This window comes from Lactuca virosa, chromosome 7 (assembly GCF_052849685.1).
Source record: "Lactuca virosa cultivar CGN04683 chromosome 7, Lactuca_virosa_CGN04683_v6, whole genome shotgun sequence".
NCBI lineage: Eukaryota > Viridiplantae > Streptophyta > Magnoliopsida > Asterales > Asteraceae > Lactuca > Lactuca virosa.
The window spans coordinates 165,723,121-165,736,338 of NC_136432.1; the positions used below are offsets into that span (position 1 = coordinate 165,723,121).

Below are 13,218 nucleotides of genomic sequence, written 5' to 3' on the forward strand. Positions count from 1 at the left end.
TTTCACATTCTTCAAAGTTCTAGAAGAACTTTTTCCCCGACTCCCACTGCTCCTGCTATTCCCTCTACCTCTTCCGACATTTAATAAATCAGAAGAGGAAGATCCACCTTGATTCTTGCGTCTGATATCCTCGCCTAGAACCAAATCTCTAACCCCTTCAAAAGTCATACCACTGGTCCCCACGGAACTTGTAACAGCAGTAACTGTTCCGGACCAGCTATCAGGTAGAGAAGCTAGTAGCAGCGAAGCTTGAGTCTCATTATCAAATTTAATTCCCACAGATGATAATCTGGACAGAATTGAATTTAGATTGTTAATGTGAACCGTAACTGAGCCTTCCTCATTCATCCTTGTAGTGAACAGCTCCTTCATCAAGAACACCTTGTTAGCCGCCGATGGTTTCTCATACATATTTGACAGAGCCTCCATCATACCACGCGCCGTGGTTTCATTCATGATGTTGAAAGCAACGCTCTTCGTCAACGACAATGTAATAACCGCCTTGTCTTTCTTGTCCTTTGAGTTCCACGCATCTTCAGCAGCTTTTTCCATTTTCTCCGGTTTGTCTCCGAGTACCATCCAAGTCTTTCTGACATAGCAATGCTTCTAATTGCATTTTCCACCAGCTAAAATTAGAACCATTGAACCTTTCGATTATAATCTTGTCTTCAGCCATTACGGCAAACAAAAAAAAAATTAGGTACACTCGTGTGTGACAGAAAAAACGATCGTACCCTCCAAACCTCGCTAATCTAGCTTTGATACCAATTGTTAGGAATTGAGACAGGGTACACGCAGCAGAAACACTATCACACACTCACAAACGAAACGAGAAAATAAAGCAATAAAGAACACAAGGATTTTACGTGGTTCGGATTCGGTGTAAATCATACGTCCACGGGCGCAACTAGATTTTATATTAACTCACTATAAGATTACAAATGGTAATATCACTCGGCACAAATACAAAGAGTTACATCGCACATATATATACTGAGAGAGGAGCCGTTTTGTTTGACCAGCCACCATTTGAATTTTTTTCCATTCACATGTTACGGCCGAAACAAAATTGCACATGGATTCCATTAAACAATTAATACTTTTGCCGTCCACTCACCGTCCAATAAACAAATATTAAACAATTCAATTGTTTAATTTGTCAAGTTACATTTATGGTCCTTGAACTCTTAGGAATTTGTCAATTTGTTCAAGACTCCATAAATCTTAACAATATAACATGTAAAATTATATACCATTAATATATACTTTATCAACTTATACGACATGTCATTTTTAATTCGTCTTTTTATGATCCACATATATTGCTTATTTTTTAAACTATTGGACAGATTGCCAAATAGTGTGAGAGGAGGTACTAAGAAATCTTAGTTTGAGTGACACTTGGCCAAATAAATATGAGATTTGGATAACTCCTAAGAGTTCATAGTCAATGTTACTAGACACATTATTGACGATTATACCTTAAATGATGGAAATGATTTGTCCCGAGAAAAATAAACATCCTTGCTTTGCAGGATATTTTGAATTGCTTGCCCACAACATATCACGAGGCCTAGTCTTATTATGAGTTCCATATTATGTCCGATTTGCTCAAATCACCCAGAAGAGATTAATTGCACATCATTTCTTGGAATGTGATGTAGCAGCTCGAATGTGAAATGTTATTGCTTTGTGGTTTGAGTTGACCCTTCCATCTTTCAATTTTGTTCTTGATGTCCCTCCATGGCCGGATTCTCAACTTGTCTCATGCTCCAAAAATCAATTATTGAAGTAATGAACTATTTGCTATAGTTTTTGGCGAAAAGAAAAGTAGACGAGAAGCTATTTTTTTTATTATAATATATAGTGGGGTATTCATTTAATTGGTTTGCTAATAAAAACCGTAAAATCTACCCTAATAAATGAATTTTTTTTAGTCATATGTCACACTCTCATTCAATTTGCCAAATGTCATTTTGTGATTATTTTGAATTATTTTTTTTTACACATGCCATTTTATGAGTTTTTCTATTTTATTAAATTTAACATAATATTTTAATGTAATAATTGCAATAAATGTAGTAATAAATAAATATCAATTTCATTAATGAACTTATCTATTAATTTCAAAATTATCAAATTAAAGCTCATTAGTTTCTTTTGTTTATATATTTAAATTATTTGTTTAAATTTCAAAGATAAAAAATATTTCAATTATAATAATTTATTATTTTTTTTTATTTTCTTATAAATTCAAAGTTGTCAAACATTTTGCCCTTTATATTTGACTTTTTTTTTAAATTAACCCATATATTATATGAGTCTCAGTACAACTAGTTAATATAAATCGGGTCTTTTGGCTACAAAACCCAGTTCTTGCAACTTCATTGTGCCAATAGTAACTGTTTGTTAGAAGTGTTGGTGTCGGTTTAGGTTTAAAGATTTAAATTAGTGCATTTTGTCATATTACCATTGACATGGACATCATTTTACTAAAGATTCACATTGGTAACTATTTACATACTATATTGTAAATTTTTAATTTTACCGAAATAGTTATTAAAGTATGTAACTATGTTTTTTTTATGAAAACATCAAACTTTCAATTATTATATCTACAACATTGTGATTTGGTCGTAAGGTTAGTTAAATATATAATGGGCTAACCTGCTACCCATTTACCATTCCTATAATTGAGGATATTTACCTAAAGTACAATAATGCTGAAAAAAAAAAAAAAAAAAAAGACTATAACAGATGGAAAAAATATATTATTTTATCTAATTTCTACATTTAAACTTTTTTTTTTATACTTAAAAATATACTGTTTTTCCATATGTAGATGTCTAGATGAGGTGGGACCAGCGAGTAATGGATGTGGGCTTAAGTCTCTACCCTCCTCCTGTTAATGCTGTTTATGACCCCGGAATTTACCCCCCGACGCGCCTTTTAACTGACTTCTCTTAAACTTCAGTTATTTTAATCATCAAAAATTAAATAAATAAGATTCGTGTAAAATGCAACTTTACATAAAGGTATGATAAGAGATATGATGATTATGTTAAATCTGGTTTTACATATTAAAGTTAACAAAGTTCATTCGAAGGACAAACACGTGAGATGATTACTTTTTGATGACAAAAAAGTTAAAAAAAAACAGGGACCATTTCCATATGTGAACAAATTTAACACAGGTACAAAAAAAAAAAAAAAAACTTAGCATATAGTTTATTACAAAATAAAAACTGAGATTCTTGATTGAATTATTAATAAGATAAAATGATTTATTACGAATAAATCCAAGTTTTGACTTGCGAGTGGTGGTAAGGATGTCTCAGTACACAAGACCCATCTCTCTCTTTCTCTCTCTAAAAACAACAGACTTCCAAAGGCTGCCCCAAACTGTCAGAATATATAAATGCTAAACAAGAAAATGTATAGACTTTTTCTTTAATTTTCTTATTATTATTATTTTTTCTAATTTCCATTTTCCATTTTCCATTTCTGGATTTCAGGAATTAAACTCCTCTCTATCTATCCATTCATCCGTCTCTCCCCTTCCTCTTTCGCAGATCCACGACTTTCCAAACCCTAGATCAGACAACAACAACTGCATTATGCAACTCTCACTTTCAGGTACTATTTTTATCCTTTTGTTGTTCTGATCACTGGGTATAAAATTATTTCGATTTCATAACCTGGGTACAGCTTATTTTGAAGTAATTTGACTTAATTACGCACGAATTTCGGGGAAGCTGCTGGAATGTGCTTGTTGTGGAGACTAATTTCTAAGATTTTATGATTTCGTTTTGTTGTTTTAGTGAAATTGGGGAAAAGAGGTGAGTGATTGAAGTGAGTTTTGCATTCGGTGGATTATGGGTTGTGTTTGTGGCAAGCCTTCCGCCATTGACGACAGCAGAGAGAGTCCGAGGGACAGATATGGCGATAAAACTCAGTCTGAATTACGTGTCCCTAGGGTTGCATCATCAAGAAGAGAAGTCTACAGGGTCAAATCACAATCAGATAATAACGATGGTGGACCAATGATTATCGATAAACATGTCAATGGCTCAATCAGATTACCAGGAGAGAATCTTGAGAGAAAAAGAGAGAAAACAGAGTCCATCGTTTCAACACACCTTCCTGTTCTAACCAGTGTCCCTAGAGCCACCGAAGGTGAGCAGGTGGCCGCCGGTTGGCCACCATGGCTGGCGGCAGTTGCAGGTGAAGCTATCAAAGGATGGGTACCCAGAAAAGCAGATTCTTTTGAGAAATTAGATAAGGTTTGTTTCCTTATTCTTTAAACTTTATCTCCAATTCATGAACATGAAGCATTTCCAATTCATAAGTTGATGGTTTTCTTGCCATTTTTTTTGTTTTTTCAGATTGGACAAGGTACATATAGTAATGTTTATCGAGCACGTGATCTTGATCATGGAAAGATTGTTGCACTAAAGAAAGTAAGATTTGACAATTTGGAGCCTGAAAGTGTCCGATTTATGGCTAGAGAAATTCACATTTTACGCAAACTTAATCATCCAAATGTTATAAAATTAGAAGGTCTTGTAACCTCACGAATGTCATGCAGTTTGTATCTTGTTTTTGAGTACATGGAACATGATCTAGCTGGACTTGCTTCTCACCCTAATCATAAGTTCACAGAATCACAAGTTAAATGCTACATAAGGCAGCTTTTGAAAGGTCTTGATCATTGTCATAGTCATGGGATTCTCCATCGTGACATAAAAGGTTCAAACCTTTTGGTTGATAATAATGGGGTTTTAAAGATTGCTGATTTTGGACTGGCGAGTTTTTTTGACCCTGGTCAAAGTCAACCGTTGACTAGTCGGGTTGTGACTTTGTGGTATAGACCACCTGAGCTTTTACTTGGTGCTACTTATTATGGGACAGCTGTTGATTTATGGAGTACTGGTTGTATAGTTGCTGAATTGTATGCTGGAAAGCCGATAATGCCTGGAAGAACAGAGGTATGTGATTTTTATAGGTTTGACATTTGGTATAGACTATAGATAGTTAACATTTTATTCAAAAAATGTCACAAAGTTCAAAGCTTTATTTGATATCCATCACAAAGTTCAAAGCTTTATTGGAATACTTATGAGTTATGACTATCAGATATACATCACAAAATCAAAGCTTTATTCGATAAACATCCCAAAGTTCAAAGCTTTATTTGATATCCATTATAAAGTTCAAATCATTATTTGATAAAAATCACAAACTTCAAAGCTTTATTAATCTTTATTTGATAAAAATCACAAACTTCAAAGCTTTATTCAATAAGCATCAGAAAGTTTAAAGCTTTCTTCGATTTCCATCACAAACTTTAAAGCCTTACTTATACTCATCACAAATTTCAAAACTTTATTCGAATATACATCACAAAGTTCAAAGCTTTATTTGAATATACATCACAAGTTTGAATCTTTATGTGACACCCATCATCGAGTTCAAATCTTTATTTGATATACATCACAAAATTCAAATCTTTATTCGATATACACCACAAAGCTCAAAGCTTTATTCAAATAAACATGACTATTCCACATACATCAAAAAATCTAATCTTTATAAATATAATATATCACAAAGTTCAAAGCTTTATAAGATAAACATTCCAAATTTCAAAGCTTTATTCGACATACATGATAAAGGTCAAAACTGTCTTTATTCTATTAACATTACAGAGTTCAAATCTTTATTTCATTATTTGATATACACTACAAAGTTCAATGGTTTATTCGGTATGTACCAAAAAGTTCAAAGCTTTATTCAAATAAACATCATTATTCCACATACATCAAAAAATCTAATCTTTATTAATATATATCACAAAGTTCAAAGCTTAATAAAATGAAAATCCCAAATTTCAAAGCTTTATTCGATACACATCCCAAATTTCAAAGCTTTATTCATTTAAAATCACAAAGTTCAAATCTTAATTCGATATACATCACAAACTTTCAAACTTTTTTACTAACGAATCTTGTCATATTGTGGAATCCAGGTGGAACAACTCCACAAAATCTTCAAACTTTGTGGCTCTCCATCTGAGGATTATTGGAGAAAATCAAAATTGCCTCATGCCACCATTTTCAAACCTCAACAACCTTACAAACGATGTGTTGCAGAAACATTCAAGGAATTTCCAGCACCTGCATTAGCACTCATGGAGACTCTCCTCTCCATAGATCCTGCTGACAGAGGATCCGCATCTTCAGCCTTGAACAGTGAGGTATGAGTTTATGTGCATGATCTGTGACCCATGACCCATGACCCGACCCCATTTAATGCATCTTTTTCTTTATTTACAGTTCTTCACTACAAAACCACTCCCTTGTGATCCTTCAAGCTTACCAAAATACCCTCCAAGTAAAGAGTTTGATGCTAAAATACGCGATGAAGAGGCTAGAAGGTACATTTTGTAACTTTATTTACATTTTATATAATTTTAGCCAAAATGTGCTTGAATGTATTTGTTTTAAAGAGTAAATTACATTTTTGGTTCCAAAAGCTTTTCTCTTGCAATTTTGGTCCTTTGAGGTTTTTGTAACGTTTTGGGTCCTTGTTTCTAGTAAAATGACTATTTTTGGGACTAAAATTGCAAAAACATGCTTTAACTATACTCAGGGACCAAAAATCGTCATCTTACTTGAAATACAGACCAAAAGAGTTACAAGAGCCTCAAAAAAGGACCAAAAACGTCACAAGAATCTCAAAAGGACCAAAATTGCAAAAAAAAGCTATACTCAGGGGCCAAAAGTAGTCATTTTACTTGAAACACAGACCAAAAAAGTTACAAGAGCCTCAAAAAGGGACAAAAAACGTCACAAGAACCTCAAAAGGACCAAAATTGCAAAAACCAGCTATACTCAGGGGCCAAAAATGTAACTTACTTTTTTCAAAATTATAGACAAGCTGCAGCTGGAGGCAAGTCTCACCGACCCGATCCCGAAAGGCGAGCCACACGGGAGTCTAGAGCCATGCCAGCTCCTGAAGCTAATGCTGAACTTGCATCTTCCTTGCAGGTAAAGTTAGGGATAGTTTAGTAATTTTACATAGTTTATTTTTTGGAACTAACAAACAAAGTGAAATGTGTTATGTGAATGCAGAAAAGACAAGGGCAGTCTTATTCCCGTAGCGAAAAGTTCAACCCTCAACAGGAGGAATCGGCATCAGGCTTTCCGATTGATCCACCGAGACCTTCTCAAAATATGGAGGAAGAACAAGCCAACAATCTGCACAAAAGAGCTTCACATTCTGGGCCATTGGTTCAAAGGGCAGCATGGTCAAAAGTTGGAAAAAAAGTTGAATCAAACGGTGGAGATTTATCAGGAATTTCGGGTCTAGTGGCTGCTAGGAAGAGTATGTTGTCTGAAGATCGTAGGGACAAATCGGGAACTTCACAACAACATCATCCAAGATTGATTAGCCGATTTCCTGGATCACTTAAAGAAGCTTCTTCAAATGCTGCAAGCCACCCTAATGATGATGATGGAAGATCAAGCAATAAAGATCCGGTTTCTGTAAGTATTCAATGCGGGCAAATTGTCAATTTTACCCTAGATGCACAGACTGGACAAGCTTTCTAGGGATATTTTTTAAGATAAGAATAAGGAGAGGGCATTCACATCTTTTTGCACTGACAAGTGATCAAGAGGGAGTCCCACTGACACTATCTTAGTGGTCATGTTTAGTCTTGTCATGTATTGATTCTATCCACTCGTGTCATGTTCTGTCGTGTCGTGTCGTATCGTGTCGTGTCGTGTCGTATCGTGTCGTGTCATGTTTTGTCGTGTCATGTACTGATTCTGTCCAGTCTTGCTATGTTCTGTCGTGTCATTTACTGATTCTGTCGTGTCGTGTCGTGTCATGTTCAGTCCTGTCATGTACTGATTCTGTCTAGTCTTGTCCAGTCTTGTTATGTGCTGTCCCGTCATGTTTTGTCCTATACAGATTCTGTCTAGTCTTGTCTTGTCCTGCATAACAAATGGGGCCAAAAGTAATATTTTTTTTTCATGTTACAAATGTTACATGGAAGATTTCTTGACTAAGGAGTTTTATATATTTGTAGCTTGGATACGGGTCGAAAGGAAGCAAGATTCACTACTCGGGTCCATTACTAGCTCCATCTGGGAAAGTTGACCAAATGCTAAAAGACCATGACCGACAAATCCAAGAAGCTGTAAGAAGAGCACGTGATAAAACCAAAGTGAGAAAAGTTCAAGGAGAGAACACATTCTTTTCTGGTCGATAAGCTCAAAAGATTCATAAACACGGATCATCAAGAATGAATTTGTAGGCAATATAAATTCATATGTATAATGAGCTAAATGTTTAAAAGTTTTCACCCCTTGTCTTGTGTATAGTGGCATTCGAACGAATTGTGGGGGTTCATACTTGATTTTTTTTTCTTGTCTTTCTTTTGGTAGGGAAGAGGAAAGGGTGTGTTCTTGCAAATCCAAGTTCAAAGAATGTCCAATCTGTATCATTAAGCAATTGTGGTTTCTAAGACTAATCTGAGTTTGAAATTGAGCCATTTTGTTTGTTTTTTGTTTTATATGGGTACGTTTAAGCTAATGAGTATCTAATGAGATCCATTTTCGGCTTATATATATATATATATATATATATATATATATATATATATATATATATATATATGCATTAAATAATACAGTTGATAAGTAGAACTATATTTAGAAAATGAGAAACAAAATAAAATAAATCATCAATGCAAATTTCAAAAATTAAAAATTTTGGATGCAACTGAATCCATTGAATATGGGCAGGGATTTACCGGAAAAATAATATCTTGGATAAATAATTGAATTTTAAAAATTTTGTGCCCCGTTTGAAAATTTATACGATGATTAAAAGAAAAAAAATTATATTTGTAGGCCCTTTACGCTTCAAAAGGTTGAATTTAGGGGCATGATTCTTGACTTTTGGTTCTTAGCAACCTGCACGACAACAACAAAAAAAAACCCTCCAAAATTACTAAAATTATCCTCCAAATATTTATATTTTGCTGAAATAACCCCTCATGACACCATCTTTTGCTGAAAATCTCCAATTTTGTACCATTTTTCACACTTGATGATGATCTTACGGTGTATCTGTGTTTCTCTGGCTAAAGATCTCCAGACCATATCCTACCCCATGATATATTTCTCCTCATCCCCTTTTGATACATGGTTTATGAAATTCTAGGGGTTTCATTTCCTTTAAAAGGTGTCTGGACTGTCTGATATATATACTTTAATTCAATTCGATTAGGAAACTAACCAAGTTACTACTTTTGCCATTAGTCCTTACTCTTATACTTGTATTCCTACCAAATTCCAATTAAAATTGATTTTAGGGGAATTAGGTAATTAATACCAACTTAATTTAATAACAATATATACCTAATAAACACAAGTTCCTAAAAGTATATCTATCCTTTTATTTCAATTGTACACACCTAAAACTATATCAATAAAATTCCAAGTTAATTATTGAACTACATGGAATCAAATATCCTTTAAACATAGACACCATTCGATTTTTGTGCTTGATACAGTGACAACCTGAAATTTCCAAGCTTGTTTAATCAATTAAACCTATCAGTGTTAGACTCATTTTGCTTCCAATTATCACTGTTTGGAACCTGTTTCAAGTGTTCTAACCCTAGTACATCAAAAGAATAAGAGATTGGAAATAGCAACTTAAGTTCTTAACTGCCTGCAACCGTAAACCTCCTCAAAAAGGGAGTTTACGGTCAAGACCAATGAGTTTACGGTCATGGTGACCGTAAACTCCATGCTATATATATGGTCCTTAGTCATTTTCAATCACTTTTCACAATTTCAAGCCAAAGAACTCATTCTCTCTCAAGTACCATCCGAATTTTCCCTTAGATCTTCAAGATTGTAAGTGTTTCTTCCCTTGATTTGTTGATATCCTTCAATATCAAGTGAATACACATGATTTCATCCATGAAATCTCTTCTTTTGACTAGATCATCAAGTGTTCTTCATTTCACCAAGAACACCAAGAACACACACTAGTGTTTTTGGACCTTAAACACCCTCAATTGCCTTCAAATCGTAAGTATACTACCCATGGCTTGTTATATACTTGAATCAGTTGTTAAACACCTAGAAAACATCAAGAAAATCAAGAACAAAAGGTGTTTATGGTCTAGTGCATCTTCATAGACCGTAAACCCTTATAAAGGGTGTTCTTATAGCCTTTACCCTTCCTAAGGCTAAGCTTGGTCCCTAGAATCCGATGTCTTTGATTGAAGCCCTTGAAAACCTTCATTTATGAAAGATTTGATGAGTTTACGGTTGAATCTCCTTAGACCGTAAACTCCATGACCGTGAACCCAAGAACCGTAAACCTTATGACCGTAAGGTCATTGAACCGTGAACCCATGGGACCGTAAACCCATTGAACAGTAAACACATAGGACCGTGAACCACTTTGACCGTAAACTCTTATGGTCATACCACTTGGACCGTAAACTCCTTAGGGTGGCCATACACCTTTAGTATGCAATCACATGTGATTATAGCACTTAAATCTAAGTGTATCCTATGTCCTAGGGTGTTTCTTTTCATGATTAGTTGTATAAACACTAATTATATGCTTATATGTATCATTATATGATAAATAGGATCTGTGTGTGTGCTCAAGTCTTCACTTGGCACTTAGCATCCTATACCACCCGTTCATCCAAACCACTCACTACATGTGAGTTCATACCCCCATCTTTTCATAGTTTTTACTGTTTTAAGGGGGGGGGGGGATACAAGTCTAACACAAAGATTTTGTGTTATAACAAATAATTTCAAATGGATTACAGTTATCAAAACAAATGATTTTAAATGGATTACAGTTATCAAAACAAATGATTTCAAATGGATTACAGTTATCAAAACAAATGATTTCAAATGGATTACATTTATCAAAACAAATGGTTTCAAACATCTTATCAAAATGAATTTCAGTATCATCAAATGAAGTGGTTTTAAGTGATTGTTTCAAAAAGACGTCAAGTCACCAAAATGGATTTCAAAATATGAAACTTCTTTTAAATATTTTATAAACTTATATTTTTCCCCAAAAATCATACTAGTATACATATATTTATATAAATAATATTTAAAAGATTTAGGACTGATAACCCACTTTGGTTCATTTTCCTTGTTTGGATGTGGGATTACAAGTATTAGTTATTTGTCCGAGTGTCATTTAAATTTTACTTATATATATTGTATATGTATACAAGTATAAAAGTTTATTCATTTAGTTTCAATTACCCTTTTGTAACAAGTTGAGCAAGGGGTTGTATTCATTAATACTAAGTATCAATACATAAAGTACATATAAATTATAATAGGTATAATTTATGATTCACATAACAATAATTCATGATTCAAGCATACTAGAGTACATTGTTTTACAAGAACAAAGATTGATTCAAAACTATTCAAGGATATACATTCTTTCAGATACATGTTAAGAGTACTAATTCAAGAGCATACTATCAATCATTTACTTTAGAATGATTGGGTTTTCATAACTAATATACATGTAATGTTTATATGCTTTTATGAGACAAGTAGTACAGTTTGTTTAATTCATTTTAAACAATATAGTAAAGTCCTGATATTATAACCAGAGTCTCCAGCAGGGGATCGAAACAATGGGTGTATAGATCTATATTGGGACTGACAATCCCGCACTCAGACTGCTAGCTACAGTCAGGCATACACGCCTGTGGGTGACAATTGTTATCATCAACTTTCAGCGCATTCATAGCGTCGGGTCAGGCCATCTAGTCAGTATGGTTATAATAACTCATTAAAAGATATCAACAATACGTTAGTGTATAATTAACTAAACTTAAGTACATTTTCAAAGTACTAGTTTACAAGATACAGTTTACAAGATACAGTTAACAAGATACAAAATTTACATAAAGATTACAAATACAGATAATTGGTTTTCAAATAGAACAGTTTTATACAAATACAACTACTTTTCATATACAACAAAAAATATAGGATTTTCTGGAAACAGTTTACATATTCAAGAAACAGAAGATATTCTTACATACATCAAAAACTTATGCACTCACTCAACTTTATGTTGATACTCTCTTTTCAAATTACTTGTATTCTCAGGGAACCAGTAGACAGGTACACCCGAGCTTTTGAGAAGATGGAGCTATTTATGTCTTGTCTTCTTCTTTTGTACAACTTTATAGTTTCAGTATACAATGTGAAACACATGTAAATATTTATACTTTTTAATACAATGGTTGTTTGTACTTTGATTACTATATTACATGTGTTGTGATACTACAAATGAAGTCCTCCACCCCCGGACGTTTCCGCCGTCTGGTTTGGGGGTGTGACAGATACCGCAGGGGCAAATTGGTCTAGTTTGCGCCTAAGAGCATCCACAATGTAAATTCCATCAGATGCAAAGTCACAACGCCATACATCCGATTCAGTACTCTAGTTTGTGTTGATTTCGCATCTGTTTTTGTTAAAGAGAAATAAATAGTAAAATATAGTTATGAATGTCTAAAACCATGTTTGATAATTTTCTCCTCTTCTTGACATCACAAAGAATCAATGCAGAAACTTACAGATTTTTCCATGACAATTTAGTATTTTTCTCGATTTAATGACTTGTTAAGGGATTAAATTGATGAAAAATAGCTACGCTTATCCAAAAAATATGAAACTTCATCAGAATATCTTATATTACATGTTGATTGTAAACAAAAAGTTTAGTGAATTGTAACTTCTGTTTAAGAATTATTCACGAATTAATGCTATTTAAGTGAATAAAACAATAAAAAAAATAGCCAAACTGATTGAAAAGTAACTGTTAAATTTTCCCAACTTCTATATGTTTAATAACACTGGCACAAAAAGTTTGGGGAATTTTGGAAACTGTTTTTTATTTATCTCCATTTTTGTTAGAATAAATGCACAAAAATAATAAAATCGGGTGAAACTGTTTAGAAATCCATTTTTATAATTTCCCTGCTTAATTATGTTTAATAACAGTATTACAAGAAGTTTGGGAATTTTTATTGTGACATCCCCATTTTCACGACCAGAAAAGACCCGATTTTGTTTATGCTTTATAAAAATCAGAGTACCTCTTTTAATAAAAATGTTGCAGAATTTG

The 13,218-nt window shown here is 33.5% G+C and overlaps 1 protein-coding gene across 2 annotated transcripts; it reads left to right on the top strand.

The window, feature by feature from the left end:
* Window positions 1–3,323: 3,323 nt before the first annotated feature.
* LOC145123271 (Protein kinase superfamily protein) lies at window positions 3,324–8,581 on the top strand. 2 transcript variants are annotated; one of them, XM_079058490.1, is made up of 9 exons: window positions 3,324–3,435; window positions 3,516–3,636; window positions 3,822–4,283; window positions 4,386–4,988; window positions 6,029–6,256; window positions 6,336–6,436; window positions 6,935–7,049; window positions 7,134–7,547; window positions 8,096–8,581. In XM_079058490.1, the coding sequence occupies exons 3-9, from the start codon at window positions 3,876–3,878 to the stop codon at window positions 8,276–8,278; spliced, it is 2,052 nt and encodes a 683-aa protein (XP_078914616.1). In that variant the 5' UTR covers window positions 3,324–3,435; window positions 3,516–3,636; window positions 3,822–3,875; the 3' UTR covers window positions 8,279–8,581. The 2 variants fall into 2 exon arrangements, with proteins under 2 accessions (XP_078914616.1, XP_078914615.1); XM_079058489.1 differs by lacking the exon at window positions 3,324–3,435 and having other exon boundaries at window positions 3,453–3,636.
* The last annotated feature ends 4,637 nt before the right edge of the window (window positions 8,582–13,218 follow it).